This window comes from Chrysemys picta, chromosome 18 (assembly GCF_011386835.1).
Source record: "Chrysemys picta bellii isolate R12L10 chromosome 18, ASM1138683v2, whole genome shotgun sequence".
Classification (NCBI taxonomy): Eukaryota; Metazoa; Chordata; order Testudines; family Emydidae; genus Chrysemys; species Chrysemys picta.
In genome coordinates, this window is record NC_088808.1 from 1,585,875 (window position 1) to 1,602,901 (window position 17,027).

At 51.2% G+C, this 17,027-nt stretch overlaps 1 protein-coding gene across 5 annotated transcripts in view; it reads right to left on the reverse strand.

Moving 5' to 3' along the window:
- Positions 1-446: 446 nt before the first annotated feature.
- NOXA1 (NADPH oxidase activator 1) overlaps positions 447-17,027 on the reverse strand; it is a 36,904-nt gene continuing 20,323 nt past the window's right edge. The window contains exons 5-15 of one of the 5 annotated variants that reach the window (XM_042855693.2): positions 15,556-15,663; positions 13,139-13,198; positions 12,156-12,193; positions 9,150-9,291; positions 7,368-7,427; positions 6,030-6,114; positions 5,391-5,449; positions 4,135-4,298; positions 3,060-3,165; positions 2,844-2,967; positions 447-2,583 (exon numbers count right to left, since the gene is read on the reverse strand). In XM_042855693.2, coding sequence (XP_042711627.1) covers positions 2,486-2,583; positions 2,844-2,967; positions 3,060-3,165; positions 4,135-4,298; positions 5,391-5,449; positions 6,030-6,114; positions 7,368-7,427; positions 9,150-9,291; positions 12,156-12,193; positions 13,139-13,198; positions 15,556-15,663 — 1,044 coding nt within the window. In that variant the 3' untranslated portion in view covers positions 447-2,485. Of the gene's footprint in view, positions 2,584-2,843; positions 2,968-3,059; positions 3,166-4,134; positions 4,302-5,327; positions 5,450-6,029; positions 6,115-7,367; positions 7,428-9,149; positions 9,292-12,155; positions 12,194-13,138; positions 13,199-15,555; positions 15,664-17,027 lie in introns of all 5 variants that reach the window. The other 4 variants (XM_024111650.3, XM_065572488.1, XM_065572487.1 and 1 more) reach the window with 4 other exon arrangements.

The window sequence follows — 17,027 nt, forward strand, 5'->3', positions numbered from 1 at the left end:
CGAATTCAGGCTCTCTTGGTCTAAGGGGAGGAACAAGAGCCAAACAAGGAGCCCTCCTGCTGGCAACTTCCTCTTCCAGGCTGCAGCTCCCGTGCCTGGGCTAGCCATGGCTGTGGCAGCAGGGCATGGGCCGGGCAATGCAAGGGGCTGAGTGAACTTACAAAGGGTATGCCAGGTCCAGGCTGTGAGTGACCTCAGAGCGGCTGTGCCTGCCAGTGGCCCTGGGGGTGGGTAAGGCTTTGAGGCAGCATACAGTGGCCTGGACCAAGCAAAGGCCCTGCAGCAGGGCCGGCTCCAGGCACCAGTCCAGCAAGCAGGTGCTTGGGGCGGCCAAGGGGAAGGGGCGGCACGTCGGGCTCTTCGGCAGCGGGTCCCTCTCAGAGGGAAGGACCTGCCACCGAAGAAGAAAGCGGCACGGTGGAGCTGCCGCCGATCGTGATTGCGGCTTTTTTTTTTTTTTTTTTTTCCCCGCAGCTTGGGACGGAAAAAACCCTGGAGCCGGCCCTGCCCTGCAGGGTGGAGGGCAGGAGTGTCCTGCTCAGCCTGTTCCAGGTAAGCACCCTGCAGCGCTGAGAGGCTGTGTCATCAAAGAGCCGGCGCCGTGCACAGGCCGGTGTCAGTGAGCTGCAGGGTCAGGGGACGGAGCCACTGCGCAGACCCATGCTGGCAAAGGCTCCATGGTGTACATGGGTTGCACAACCTGTGCCAGCTGGGAGGCCTAGCACCACAGAGACGGTGTGTGATCTCACAGGGCCCTGAGCCAGGTGAGGGCTATGAAGGATTGATGGGCTGAGCAACTCCCCAGAGGCTTGGGCCAAGTGAGAGGCTAGGCAGAAAGGAGGGCCAAGGGAGCTCCCCGAGGCCAGTGGGGGCTGAGTGAGCTCCCAGAGGCTCATGCACCGCATAGCTGATGGGCTGAGCGAGCCCCAGGGGCTGGTGCCCAGGAACCACCCTGCAGTTCCTGGGACCCTTTTTGCAAAGTAGAGACCCTAGGTCACCTCCCTTCCCCCCCACCAGGTTATTTTTATCTACTCCCATGAGCCCTGCTCTCTCTGTGTTCTTAGCTTCCCCATGGCTCCTTCCTTCTTCTGGCTCTCCCTGATCCCTCTGGGCTTTGTTAGGCCTGTTTCTCTGGCTGCCCTCCCCACAGTGCCTCAGCTCCTGTCACTTGTCCATCTCCCCCACCCTGCATTTCTTCCCTCCAACCCAGTGCTCAGTCCCTCAAGGTCTAGCTCCCTGCTGTGGCCCAACTTCATGGAACCGATTGGGACAACACCAGTGTTCACCTGACCAGGGACAATCCCCACAACCCAAGATGTCTGGGCACAGGGCCCTTTGCCTCTGGTCGATCCATGGGGCTTGGAGGGGCCACCCACCCTATGCCTGATTCATGTGCATTCATTTACAGCCATGCAAAGTGGGTGTGAATTGCTCCCCAACCAGAACAGCGCTGTTTTTACACTGCGTTGGGCCCAGGGAATCAAGCCTGCCTCCCTGTCCTCTGAGTGGCATCTTGCCTCCCACAGTCTGGCCTCAATGGGTCTGTCGGCACTGCCATTAGACCCCTGCAGCAGGCCTGTTCCAGCTGACTCACGCTCGTGGGGCTTGGGCTAAGGAGCTATTTACTTGCCCCAAGCCCAAATGTCTACACTGCCCTCAACCAGCCCCTCGGCCCGAGTCAGCTGGCACGGGCCAGCTGTGGGTATGTAACGGCAGCGTGGGCATATCCAGTGACGACAAGGTCCAGCTTCCCCCACTTTTATTGTAGCTGGTGGGAAGTGGGGGAGGGATAGCTCAGTAGTTTGAGCATTGGCCTGCTAAACCCAGTGTTGTGAGTTCAATCCTTGAGGGGGCCATTTAGGGAACTGGGGTAAAAATCTGTCTGGGAATTGGCCCTGCTTTGAGCAGGGGGTTGGACTAGATGACCTCCTGAGGTCCCTTCCAACCCTGGTATTCTATGATTCTAAGTGGGGATTAAGGCCTTAGCCAGGCCCCCTCTTCTGGAGGAGCCGGTTCTTCTTACCACTTAATCTGCATCTTTGAATCCCAAGTTCTTGCTACAGAAAGAGCTGGTGGCTAGGTCTGAGATGGGAAAACTCCGTTTGCTGTGTCAGCACCTCTCAGAGTGACCTTCATGAGACACCACCCCCTGTCTTGCACCCAGATCGCACCTCACCCCCACTCTCTAGCCAGACCTGTCATTTCACTTTGATTATTGGGAAATACTGAGGCCAGACACATGCCATAGAAAATGCTATTTCTGCTACAGAAACGAATCCTGCAGGGTTTCTGGATAATGGGGTCCCACACTGGGAAGCGTCTTGTGTAGGCAGCTTCATTAAATACCTAGCAGGGCTGGCAATGGTCAGACCTGAATGAATTGGCGCAAGCTTCTCCTGTTCTCTGGGAGACATGAGTAAGGTGAGGTGGGGTTCCCAGCCCAGCTGGCTTCTTGTGGAGTCTGGCAGGAAGAAGCATCTCTTCTCTAAGGGCAGGCAGCCCCAATGCTGGCCTGGGCAGCAAAGCACTTGGGGAAAATGCCAAAGTTGCCATTGCAATGGCCTTCAAGCCATTCCTCATTCACTGGGAAAATACAAAGGAACAGGGTAAGGACCTAGCAATCCCCTGAATTGCCTAACCAGGGAGAGACAAGCCTTGCTAAGGGTGACATTCACCCCTGCGCAAAGGGCCAGTATAGGCCCATGCACATGTCAGTCCCCCATAAGGCCTAGTGGCTTAACTGTCAGGAAGCCTTTTGTTCCCCAACTTGTCCCCATCTCCCCCCTGCAAACAGACTCCTGAAGCTGCCCAGCAAAGAACTTCAGGCGGAACTAGAAAGCTACCTTCGGAGAGAATGTCCAGCGTGTCTCCTTCATTGAATTCCAGATCCTCTGGCCTTTGCGCCGTGTAACCGTGGTGTGCTACCATCCTGTAGAGAACAGGTCTGTCTGAACAGGCATCTGTGCCCTATGGGACAAGGCCATGTTGTAAACCACAGGCAGAGCAGAAATTAAACCAGAATCTAGTGAGGCAGAACAGCATCCCAAAGGGACCCGTACCTGGCACCAGAGTGTCAGCCTCCCATCTGTCACCTCCTGCCACATCTTCCCCATCTCCTCTTCTCCCGAAATCACAATGAACTGTTTGCTGTCTGAAAGCCTGCAGCTGAAGTAAGAGAGGAGGTCAGAGAGAACGTACTAGGGCCAAATTTAGAGGTGAATCTAAGCTTGTGCAACTTGCATCTCCCTCTGATTCCCTAAGCATGTCAGTCCAGGAACTCCAGGGTATGTCTGTGCTGGAGCTGGAGGTGTAATTCCCCGTTCAGACAGACAGACCCGTGCTAGCTGGCCTCGAGCTAGCGTGCTAACAGGAGAAGTGTAGCTGTGGTGCCACAGGCGGGGGGAGGGGCTAGCTGCCCTGAATACGTACCTAGGTTTTCAGATAGGATTGGACACAGAGTGTTTAGGCTGGCGAGCCCATTCTGTTGCTTGTGCCACCACCACGGCTACGCTGCTATTCTTAGCACACTAGCTCAACCAGAGCTAGCGCATATGAAATTACCCCTCCAGCTCCAGTAGACAAAACTTCAGTCTGCTTTAGACTTACACAAGACCTCTAGGCTCTAAACTGGCCACACAAAGTGCAACTGAGTTGAACTTGGTGTGCCTTAAATGTTGTGCTGGCTGGGAGAAAATCATTTGTAGGTCAGGGGTGTCTACAATAGCATTTCTCTTTAAATTTCCCCTTCTTTCACTACTGCCGGTGCAGTTCCATATTCCTTTGGTCCTGTGAAACCTCCCTACTCACACATTCCCTGTCCCCAAGGAGTCACTGTTATGTTCTAAAGCAATGAGGTGGAATATCCAGGGACAGGGCTCTGTGTGACTATTCAGTTGGGAGAGGGGACACAGCGCTGGTTCGTATGTACTCATCTTGTGAACTGTGCCTATGGCTGTCTGAGCCCTGTTGAAGAACAACATGGACGGTAGACATGGCCTTAATGCCTAGCTCCTTGGGCAAACACCTCTTCGGAGAACTGCAGCTCACCAGGAAGGAGAAACTCCAACTCAGTCTTTGGCACCAGTTCAGAGTAGCCAGAGTGTGACCCTATTTCCAGTCTGTGACCAAGCCTACCTCAGCTTCCCAAGCTCTGCCTGCTGGCTGAACGTCTCCCTCAGCAGAGACCTGAGGTCTGACAGGGTCAGGGCCTTGTTCACTTTAACTGTATAGTCACAGTGGACTTTCAGCAGGATGGATCTGTTCTCGCTGGAGGATGCTTTGTCCTGAGCCAGTGGGACCTGCTGCCAAACAGGGAGCAAAGGAGAATCTGCTCTGGATGGGTTGGTTAGAGCAATTTCACCAGCAAATATCTGAATAACAATAATGCCTATTCTTATAACAGCAGAGCTCCAAGCACTTTACCATCTGTTAAAGTATTTATCCTCACAACATCCTTGTGAGGTAGGGAAATATTATTATCCCCCCTTTACAGCTGGGGTGTCGAGGCACAGATACATGAGGTGACTTACCCAGGAAGTCCCTGGTGGAGCAAGGAACCAAACGCAGGTCTCACACATCTCAGCCAGTGCCCATCCTTCCATACCCGGAGTCAAGAGTGGGGGCCTAACCCAAATGCCAACCTCAGTGCCACCAAACTCCATGTGGCATAAAATCTGAGCCAGGATCCAGATGTGAATTTCACATATGGGGCCCATTTCTCAAAACCCTGGATCCAAACACTTCCATTTTTCCCCGAGGAAGAGTCTGGATCTGAATCCTATAACTCAGACACATCTACTCAGCACGGGAGTTCTGCTTATACCAGAGGGGAGACGTACTCCCTGTGTTATCATGCAAACATGTCCCTACCGTGATGCTGCCAGGTCCCATAATTTCTTGTGGAAATTTCAGCTGCCAGTCCATGCAGCTTGGCACAGCACGGACTCCAAAATCACAGGCAGTCTAGTGGCTGTGCCAAATGAAGTGGGGCTACTGGTGACCTGACCAGCAGCTGCCTCTGACAAAGAAAGGCTCTGTAGGTACAAGTCCCACGTGAGGTAGGAAAAGGATACAGAGGTGATTTCACTGACCCCAGAAATGCACTGCTCTCTGTGACAGAACACAGTGGTTGTTAACAGCACAGAGCAACAGTATGGGCCTGGAAGAGGAAGATAAAGGACTCAGGGGTAACAGACAAAAGTCCATCTGGGAGTTAGGATCTCTCTGGGATGGGGGGAGGGGAAACTGGTCTGGAAGAAAAGGCTTTCCAGTGAGCCCCAAAGTTTTGGGGTGGCTCTGGAGTTTTGGTGGAACTGGGCTGAATCTACCCTTATCTTTGGCACCAGTGATTTTATAGTCTTAATGGTTTGTGATGTTGGGGAACATTGCACCTGCAAGTCTGCTTGCGGATCAGCATCATTTGCAGCAGTGTCTTCTCCTTCAGCAGGTCCTGCAGAGCAAAACATTGCCAAACAGCCATCATGACAATGGGCAGGGCCTCTTTGGAGGAGATGGGGTTGGACAGCTTTGGGGGGTCCCACTGAGCCACATCTGGAGGGACTCCAGGCAGTGTGAGAAGCCACCGATTTTATTGCCTGAGCTGTCCATCCCTCCCCTCTCAGGGACTGGCATATAAAACCCTGCCTGCCCTCGTCACCATAGCAAGGGGGGCAAGTGACAAATGGCAGCAGCTGCATTTATTGGACACCAGCTCTGAATCACCAGGTGCCTGCCAACCAGTTCGTTTCAATTTGGACACAGTCCTGGCCCCCAGTCTCTGTTCAGAGCAGAATGAGTGGGCCACAGCAAAGTGTGTGCAGTCATCCCTGACTCGCGGAATCTAGGGTGCTCTTGGGTTACACAGTCAGTCCCTGCCAGTAACCACATGCTGCAAGTGGGGAGCTAGCCTTGCTGGTATTGTAGGTTCCCTAGAGCAGTGGTGTTTTGGGGGACTGGTGGGTGATCCCACACAACTCCCATTGGGATCCTTATCCCCACATGCCCCTTCAGTCCCAGAAAGCAGGATTTACCTGGCTGCTGGTGGTCCATTTCTTGCAAGTGAGGCCGGTTGGGGGGCACTTTAATGGGGGGAAGAGGGATCCCATTACTGACTTTCTGCAAGAGAACAAAATGAAAACAAACTGATCAGACACATGAGGAGAGTATGGCTGAGGCCAGTGTCAAGCAGAACAGTTCTAAGGAACTAGAGTTTTGGGAAATCAGCTCCCTCATTCCTCATTGGCCAGAAGGAGCAGGTGGCAGCTGGTTTGCATCACTGAGTAGATTGCAGGCTATGACTTTAAGGGTGGGCAGAGCCTCGGGGATGGCTAATTCATTAACTCACGTATGAAGTGGAGCACTCAGGCTCCTCCAGGCTCCCCCAGAGGGTGGCTACCCACCTGGTACCCATATGGGGTTGTTTTATTTTGCTGCACTGTTCACTTTGTTAACCTCTCTGGGATCCCAACCCCACATTTAGCCTGGGGATGGCCACCTCCCCATCTGACCAAAAATGGAATCTGTCTTGACTGGGATTTCCATGGCTGATCCCTCTGACCCAAGGGCTCATCTGCCCCTCACTCAGCTCCAAAGTTCTGCACTGAACAGACTGGGTGTCTGCACTGAAATGGTTTACAGCAGGAAACCCTACCAACTCCATAGGATGGATGATAACAGAGTCAGAGAATAGCAGGGTTGGAAGGGACCTCAGGAGGTCATCTAGTCCAACCCCCTGCTCAAAGCAGGACCAATCCCCAGACAGATTTTTGCCCCAGATCCCTAAATGGCCCCCTCAAGAATTGAGCTCACAACCCTGGGTTTAGCAGGCCAATGCTCAAACCACTGAGCTATCCCTCCCCCCAAAGAGCCAGTTTCTCAACCACAGTAGGGCCAGCGGAAGTTCATTCACTAGAGGCCACTAGTGTGTCAGAACCGAAGTGGGCTCTGAAATTCCCTGCTCGCTGCAGTGGGCACGTGGGTATGAGTCACACCTTGTCTGCTGGAGGATTCAAGTGGAGACAGCTTTCAGCCGGGTCAAGCCATTAGAGCAAGGCTGCATTGGTTACAATATGGTGGGTCCTAACTGTGAGGAGGAGGGGGTAAAAGAAATGGATTTTTTCCAAAATGGAAGCTTAGACTTTGCAGGAAACAGATCAGAGCTGTGGAAAAAATCCACCTTTTGCCTGCTGCTTGGATTTCCAATTGTCCCTGGCTGGTTGAAAGCCCTGGACCTACACATGGGGTGAGTCTGAAGAGAGAGTCCACTGCCTTGCTCTGTGGTTCAGAGCCCTGCCACTCACACAGCTCGAGTGGCCTGGCTGTGTTTTCTCTCCCTGCCTCATCCCATAGTCACAAGATTGTCCCCTTACCCACTTATCAGCCTTGGGGGCATAAACAGGCTCCAGGTGAGAGGTCGGTATACGCAGTTTCTGGAAACACAGAGCAGAACAGAAAACAAGGTGAGACCAGGCACACTTGAAACAGACACTCTTCTGCCCGGTGCAGGAGATTCTCTTCGCTGGCCTTGACAACCCCACCTTGCCCCTCAGTCATTCACACCCCTGTGGCATGTGTCATTTCCTGGCACGCCGTCCTGACCAGGTCACTCTGTCTGCTGGCTCACTCTTCTCCATCATCCAGGGCCAGTGCAATCCATTAGGCGACCTTGGGGGAGGGCCACCTGCAGCAAGTAGGGGGGGGGGCAGCACGCAAAGGAACCGCTCCCCGCCCCAGCTCACCTCTGCTCCGCCTCCTCCCCTGAGCACGCCGCCCCGCTCTGCTTCTCTCCCTCCCAGGCTTGCGGCACCAAACAGCTGATTGGCGCCGCAAGCCTGGGAGGCAGGAGAAGCGGAGCAGCGACGGCGTGCTCGGGGAGGAGGCAGAGCAGAGATGAGCTGGGGTGGGGAGCTGCCACACGGCTCCCCGGGCCGGGGGGGGTGCCTCAGGGCGGAGGGGGGTGGGGAGCTGCCGCGGGGGGAGGGGGGGGCCTTAGTGTGGAGAGCTGCCACAGGGCTCGGGGGTGGGGTGGGGCGTGCAAGGTGGAAGTTTCACCTAGGGCGCGAAACATCCTTGCACCCTCCCTGCCATCATCACAAACACAAACTACTTGCCATCGCTTTCAAGGCCCTTCACAGCCTGTCCCCACCTTCCCATCATCGCTCAAGGTGCTGAATCCTGCCTGTGATCCACCAGCCTTCCTCGCCCACTTGTTAACTTTTAAAGAGGCACCTTTGTGCTTCCTCCCATGTGGCCCCTCACATGCAGGAGGAGCTGCCTCCATCTTTCTTCAGTTTCCTCTTTATAACTCTCCTGTGCTGTGATGCCTACCAGAAAACTTGACAATGGTTAGGCTGCTGGTTGTGCCAAGACCACTGCCTGTCAGACTGACCATTCTTACCTCACTGTTTCTTTGTGCTCCCCCATCTGTCTTTGGGCCCATCCGTTTTCTCTGCCTTATACTTTGATTGTAAGCTCTCAGGGGCAGGCACTGTCTCTTTATTCTGAGTTAGTACAGGTCAATCCTGGCCCATGACGGGGCTCCTGGCCTCTATTCTAATATAAACAGCAATGTTTACATTGGCCCACTGGGGATTGCACGTGGGTGGTGACGCCCACTTGGGGACACAGCAGCACATTGCTCTCCCTTCTGAGGACCCTGCTTTCCATACAGCAGTTGCAAGAGGGCCACTGAATGAACCCTAGACACATTTTGTGCACTTTATTCTGCAGGAGGTGAGGCTTCACAATTGGTGTGAATTGTGCCCCTGCTAGTGGTTCTCACCGAATGTTTCTTGTTGCATAATCCCCATGCAGGATCCACGTGTGTCGGAAGGGATAAGGATCAGAAAAAGCTGAGGTCTCCAGTTTACTGGCCAGTGGAATTAGAGAGGTGACGGGGACAAGTCAATGGGATCTGAACAGCCCTGAACAACTCTTAACAGCTGCTGCTATTAGTGTCCAATCCATGAAAGTGAACTGGCAGTTTCAGAGAAGGTATCGTCATATCCCACCCTCTTGGCTGCTCCAGCTCCTGAGAGCTACCAAAGGAACATCCTATTAAAGCCTCAGCAAGCCCCAGCTGGCAGGGAGCGCTGTAGTGTCTACTGATGCTGTGCTAGAGGCAGGAGCACCAGCCTGCCAGTTCCACATACCTGTCCATCACATATGGCAGTAGCCCAGCCGTCTGCCCCTTTAGTTAGTACAAAGATGATAGTGCTGCCCTTCACTGCCATCTCTTCAGAGTCCTCAGGGTAATAATGAGTCACAACTTGATAGTAACCTGAGCCGCGGTCTCTGGAGAAAAAAATATAACAGCTTTACTCAGCACCCTTTGAGGCTATCACTCTCCCACTATGGGGTGTGGACACCACTGGGTTTAACGGGATTCCCTTCTCTTTGCTCCACTGGTTACCCTTCTTGGAGACATTCAGGCTAGGAATGGGCATTGCCATCCTGTGACCTTTCCACTGGCTCTTCTGTCAATGCGCTTTGAAACATAAAGAGTGGTAGGACATTCACCGCTCCTTAGGTGCCAATGCCCCCTGGAACAATGCCACTCTTCTCTGGGTGGAGTCCCCGCTGCATTCTGCTGGAGGACCTGTCTTTTTACTGGGGTCTGAGGAAAGCCACACCCTTCTACTCTGTCCATCTAGGTACTTACGTGCCTCCATCCTCATAGCATCCAAGCATCTCACAACCATCAAGGACTGTCTCCTTCCCACACCGCTGTGCATTAGGAGAGCATCATTACCCCCATTTGCAGATGAGGAACTAAGGCAAAGAGTGATCAAGGGACACATTTTCAGAAGAACTCAGGGCCAAATTTTCAGAAGAGCTCAGAACTTACAGTTGGGACTAGACTTTCACTGTGGCTCCACTCCCAGTTAGACACCTAAATTTGTCCAGGGTCCAATGACAAGAGGGTTATGGATACAGTGTCTCACTTCAGAGCTCTAACCACGAGCCCATCCTTCCTCCCACATGGTGATTCTCCCTCACCATATACTCTCAGTTGTGAGCTGAGTAAACTCGAGAATGCTTCTCTTGAGAACATCTCCCCTCATAGGCAGCAGTAGCCTTGGCCTGTGTCTCCACGGTGCAATTATCACATTTATGGTCCGTCAGAGATGATAATCCATGAACTTTTGGAGAAGAACATGCCATCAGTGGATGATGGGACAGACTGGTGCAGACAGAGGTTCCCTCTTTTGCCTTCCAGCCATTTCTGAAAATTCCCACAGTTCATTGCAAAGCCCCACAGCCGTATCACTGTGCTAACTAGTAGAATATAGTACTGAGTCAAACACAGAGCACAGTTTTAACTGTCCGGATCACTTTCTAGTGTGTGAACTCTAGAGCTGGGTAACTTTCCTGACGGAGCATTCTTCCATCAGAAAATGCCATTTCATCACAATAAAAACTTTCTGCAGGAATGTGTTGATTTTGACAAATTCTGTTTTACAAAATTTTTGCTTACAAGTGTTTCAATAAGGTCAATACGATCAGAAAGGAATATTTTGATTTTTTGTTTTGAAATGCCTTTTCATTTAGAAATGTATTTGAGTTTATACTCTATTATAAGTTATAATATAGTGTAAAATAAAAGGTTGGAATCAGAATGAAACATTTCAATTTTATTTAAATGGAACATTCTGACTGACCTGAAACAAACCATTTTGGAAAATTTCGTTTCACAACAAATTTCAATTTTTCATTTTTGTTTAGATTTGGAACGAAAACAATTTCAAAATGTCGGCATTTCCTGCTCAATGAAAATGTCGAGTTTCAACTGGCTCCAGGAATAGGGTTGCCAACCCTCCCGGACTGGCAGGGAGTCTCCTGGAATCAGCCACGATCTCCTGGAGGCTATTGAAATCAATCCGGGAGATTTTAATAGGCTGCTAAAAGTCTGGTTGGTGGCACAGCGAGGCTAAGGCAGCCTCCCTACCTACCTTGGCTCCACATGGCTCCCGGAAGCAATCTGGCTCCTAGACGCAGGGGTGGCCAGTGGGTCTCTGCGCGCTGCCCCTGCCCTGAACGCCAACTCCACAAATCCCATTGGCCAGGAACCGCAGGCAGGGCAGCGCGCAGAGCTGCCTGGCCGCCCCTGAGACTAGGAGCCGGACATGCCAGTCACTTCTGGGAGCCACCAGAGGTAAGCGCCTCCCAGCTGGACCCCACATGCCTCAGTCCCTCCCACACCCCAACCCATTGCTCCAGCCCTGAGCCTCCTCCTGTACTCAAAATCCCTCCCAGAGCCCACACCCCCTCCTGCACCCCAACCCCCTGACATAGCCCTGAGCTCCCTCCTGCACCCCAAACCCCTCATCTCCAACCCCACCCCCAGAGCCTGCACCCCAGCCAAAGCCCTCACCTCCTCCTACACCCCAACCCCTTGCCCCAGACCTGTGAAAATGAGTGAGGGTCGGGGAGAGCGAGCGACAGAGGGAGGAGGGTGGGGTGAGCAGGGGGCAGGGCCTCAGAGAAGGGGTGGGGCAGGGTGTGGCCTCTGAGAAGGGGCGGGGAAGGGGGAAGTGCACAGGTGTTTGGGTTTGTGCAATTAGACAGTTGGCAACCCTATTCATGAACCACCTTCTGGCTTTTCCAGATGAAAACAATGGGCCAGATTCAGTCCTGGAGTATTGGAAGCACAAACCAGGGAAGTCAATGGAGCTGCACCTCCTTAGACCAGGGCTGAATTTGGCCCCAGTTACAGCAGTGCTGATAGGAGCATTTGGAAGCCTTGTCCTGGGGGCTAGAGCCAGGAAACTGAGAGTCAGTAGTTGTGGGTTCTAACAGTGGTGCTGCCACTGACTTACTATGTGGCCTTGAACAGGTCACTTAACCTCTCTCTGTCTCTGTTTCCCAACCTGTGACATGGTATTTAGCTGCCTCACAGGATGGCTGTGAGGCTTAATCAATGTCTGCAAAGGGCTTTGAGATCCTTGCAAGGTGTTATAGAAGTGCCAGGTGTTATTGTTATTAACTACAATGGCTGTCACAGTCACACAAGTCTTTCACACACACAGTGTTTTCTCCTCAGTGATGGATCTCTGGGACTGGGATACTAACCAAACCAAAACCTCTGGGGCCAAGACAAGGTGCCATGAAGAGAAATAGTGACAGAAGAGCAAAGCCACCTGGGGTTGGTCACTTACCGCACAGCATTGACACTGGGTTCGTAAAAGCCCTGTCTCTGTGGAGAAACAACAGCATCTATTTCATAGAGCCAGATTCCACGCCAGAACGGACCATTGTGATCATCTAGGCTGACCTCCTCTATAACACAGGCCAGAGAACTTCCCCACAATGATTTGTAATAGCTTGTATCAGACAGTAATGCAGAGTCTGAGCGAGAGTTTCAGTCTCTGACATTTTCCCTCCTATTCTCCTGTCCACACTTGTCATGTAATCAATCACCATTCTAGGGACAGTCATCAAGGCCACTCCACACTGCTGAGCAGTGTTGGCAGTGGCAGCCCCCTCTTCTCTGCCCACCCCAGCCAGTGGAGACCAACCTACTTGCGCGTTCCCCTGCTCCTAACATTCTCATGACAGTGCACCCCACTGCCCTGGAGGGTAGGTCTGTGGTGGTGCTGGGCAAGGGAGTTAAACATTACATAGACTCTGCTGCAGCAGCTTTAATTCAGTGCAGAGAAAAGAACCCTCTGCTCAGGGAACAGAGACTTATGTGCCTCATCTGAGCCCTTTGGAGGGGTGGAAGGATATCTGCAGTGATATGGCACTTAGAGGGCAGGAATTGCTAGGCAGGGGGAGACGTGCGGGACTCAGAGCCCCAGGGAAACCTCTCAGCTACACTAAAATATTATGCAAAAAGAACAGGAGTACTTGTGGCACCTTAGAGACTAACACATTTATTTGAGCATAAGCCCACGAAAGCTTATGCTCAAATACATTTGTTAGTCTCTAAGGTGCCACAAGTACTCCTGTTCTTTTTGCGGATACAGACTAACACGGCTGCTACTCTGAAACCTAAAATATTATGAAGTCCGTGACAGGTTCTCATCCTGTTGGATGCCTTGGCTGGGGACCCTAAGTGGAGCTATATGACAGCGATGCCATTACATGACCTTGCCATGCATAAATCAAGTACCATCAGTTGTTGCACTGTCCCACTCACCTGTGGCCTGAGAGGCTCAAATCCGATGTACTCGTCATTGGGAATGACGGAGGAGATCACCTGCCAGAGGACAGATCAGATCAGATTCTGGATCACATGAAGGAACAGCAAGACCTCTGGGAATCAGCCACTCACCCTGGGTTTCCCATGAGCGAGTCCCTAGCACCAAGTGGCAGGGCTTAACAAAACGTCACTGCACACAATGGAGAGTGCAGAGCTGTGTCCAGGCAGTAACCCCATCTACTCCAGGGGCCTGGTTTTCTAGCTCTTGCCACACTGGTTCCCTACATGTCTGTGGGTGAATCTGAGAGTACAACCATTCATTTGCGCTGCACTCAAGAGGCTCCTGGCCTGTGACACTTACACAAAGGGTGCAGAGGTCACAGAAATGAGAAGAGAAATCTTCTGATGACCTGCTAATATTCTCCCAAGGGCATTAACCAATTAACAAAAAAGTCATCCCACAACAAGTGGGAATCTGCTACAGCTCAGAGGGTCAAACCCTGTGGGACTGGTTAGGTGAGCCTGCTTGTCTTGAAAGTGTCATTTTTCAGCATAATGACAAAACCAAGGATTCCCTAAGTACCTGATGAGCACTTTCAGAGGCTCACAAGCAGCAAAGATACAATGGTATCATCACACAGAGCAGTGTGGAGTCATGCTCTATTTACAGAGGGCCAGATTGTGTCTCTCACTGGGCATTGGCACAGGGCAGGGAAGGAAAGAAGCCCTTTGTTTGTTGCTCATCTGGAAGGTAGCAATGTAGTTGAGGGGGGAGGGATAGCTCAGTAGTTTGAGCAGTGGCCTGCTAAACCCAGGGTTGTGAGTTTAATCCTTGAGGGGGCCACTTAGGGATCTGGGGCAAAATCAGTACTTGGTCCTGCTAGTGAAGGCAGGGGGCTGGACTCGATGACCTTTCAAGGTCCTTTCCAGTTCTAGGAGATAGGGATAGGTATAGAAGCAGTGGGTGCCAGGCTGCTATTCCCACTCATGGGCAGTGAGTGAATGGGCAGGGGTGGGCAGTAGGCATCTCCCTGCAACATGCCGGCCAGTGCAGCTGAGTCAGCTCAAAGGGGGAAGTGTGCTGTGCCAGGAAGAAGGCTAGCGCAGCTGACTTTTCCCCAAGAAGGGAGGGGGAAGCAGGGCCCAAACTGTGTCTGTCTTCACTACAGTGCTAAGAGTGTAACTTGAGTGTTGCCCCAGCCCGACTCCCACCCAAATCTCCAATTGGAGCTAAGTGGTACTTTAAGTTTGAGAGAGTTGGCCTGTCAGGGGGGGTGGGTTGATGCAGCAGGTATGCAGCAACTCAAATTACAACAACTCATCAACTGCTAATCCACTCTGCTAATCCAACCAGGATACGTCTACACTACGGAGACTATCCTGCATAGCTATGTCAGCATAGCCCCATAGTGTAAACGCAGCTTACGCTGACAGAAGAGGTTCTTCTGTCGGTATAGGAACCCTACTCCCCAAACACCGTTAGCTATGTCAACAGAAATAGGTTCTTCCTTCAACATAGCTGTGTCTACACAGGGTGTGCTTTTTCATGCCCTTGACCGACATAGTTGTTCAGCATAGACCAAGCCTCATTCTGTGCTGCTAATCCAATCACTCTGTGTAATTTTAGTGTTGTTTTGCAGTGGGGTCACTCTCAGTTGCGTGTATTAAATCAAGCTAACTGTTGCAGTGAAGAAAAGCTCTTAGTTACTATTTGGTCCCTGCTCTGCTCCTCAGGAAGTGCAACTATGCACCACCTTCTACTACAGGCAGATGGTAAGGTTCCAAATGACCCATATTTCCTGCAACATCTTTCCACTCACAAACAGTCCTGTAACTTCAGCCACATCAGTTTCCCTGTCTGTAAAATGGACACAATAACCCTCACTTTGCTGGGGGCGAAGGAGAGGGTTACATAACTAATGTTTGTAAAGCACTTTGTGATCTTCAGAAAAAATGTACTACACAAGAGCTGGGTATTTATTTAGTATTTAATTTCCAAATAAATTTCTCCTGGATATAAAAAGCCCAACCACTGAGGAGCACTTTCCTTATGGACAAAAATGCTTCCAACAGAGCCCTTATTATTCCCCTCCACTTGTGAAATTCACCTTGCTCCAGGCAAGGACAGATGGTAGGAAAACACTCAAAGCTAGAAAAATGACAAAGGAAAACCTGAAAGACTGGTTCCTAACAATGGAGCCATTGCACTTAGGGTCTAAAGAATCTCAGCTGATATTTCCCAGGCACTGTGGCTGGCAGAGGGCCCAAGCAATGTTACTCTCAGGAGGCTGTCGGTGCTGTGGCTGGTAGAGAACCCTGGATCTTAGTTTGCTCATTGCTGACCTTAGTCATCAGGGCACCATGCTAACATTCTTACACTAGGATTGACCTTTCTGCAACCTAGGGGGCCTTACCTTGGGTTTACCCAGGAAATCTTTTGAATCCAGCTGCTCAACTTCCTCCTTTCGTGGTCTGAAAAATTCCCCCAGGGGAACATGTATGGGCTCCAGGAAGAGATGATTCTACAGTGAGGGGAAGAGATCAAACCAAAGACACTAAATATCATTAACCACAGCTTAACATTTAAAAGAGAAAAGTAAATACTGCTTCCCCATGGGGTGTGGTCAATCCAGGGAATTCAGTGTGGCAGAAATTATGGGCTTGAAAAAGTGCGACCTGGACTTGACCAACATGTAGAGGCTAAGACAGTTCACACTTCTGGGCATAAGCCAATTTCTGGAGATATCAGGGAGGGGTGAAGGGAAAGCGTGAAATAAGATTTGCTAAATAAATCTCTAATCTGCTTCTCCTGTTGATCTTCCTTGATTTTATTATTCTCTGTAAATTGTAACTAGAGTCTAGCACTCAGATCCCAAAACAAGCAAATAAATGTTTAAAAAAGTACAAAGAATGGGATGAAAATAATACTGAAAATAGCGTAATGCCATTTTGGGAATCAATGGTGCAGTCTTCTCTGGAATATTATGTTAGCTTCTAGTCACTCTACCTCATACAAGTCATGACAGAAATGAAAGGGGTTCAGGGATGGGTCTTAAAAGTCATTAGCAGCATGGCGAGAGATTTGTACAAGGAGAAAATGAAAACTGGGACTTTTTCCTTTGGAGAGCAGAGGTGTAAGATGAGACATGACAGAGGTATACAAAATAATGACCAGTCTAAAAAAGGTAAATCAGGAGCTCCTGTTCATCCTCTTTGATAATACAAGAACAAGATATGAAATCAAAAAGCAACACAGTTAAAACAAATAAAAGGAAATACAGTGCTTAACTTGTGAATTAATAATTAACCTCTGAGGCTCATTGTGACAAGATATCACTGAGGGTAAGGATTAGCCATTTGTATGGACAATAAGAATATCCAGAGTTACATTTGACGGAGTTTTTAAAAGCATTTTATAGGGGAGAACATCACTGTGCTTTAGAACAGTGGTTCTCAAAGCCGGTCCGCCGCTTGTTAAGGGAAAGCGCCTGGCGGGCCGGGTCGGTTTGTTTACTTGACGCGTCCGCAGGTTTGGCCGATCGCAGCTCCCACTGGCTGCGGTTCGCCATCCCAGGCCAATGGGGGGCAGCGGGAAGCGGAGGCCAGCACATCCCTTGGCCCGCGCCGCTTCCCGCCACCCCTATTGGCCTCGGACAGCGAACCGCGGCCAGTGGGAGCCGCGATCGGCCGAACCTGCGGACACGGCAGGTAAACAAACCGGCCTGGCCCGCCAGGGGCTTTCCTTGAACAAGCGGCGGACCGGCTTTGAGAAGCACTGCTTTAGAACACAAGCAGATCCCTAACTGGCAGCAGCTACGAAGAAACTTTCCCTATGACCAGATTATTCCATAACTGTCCACTATGGGGTTACTTTCCCCTTCCTCTG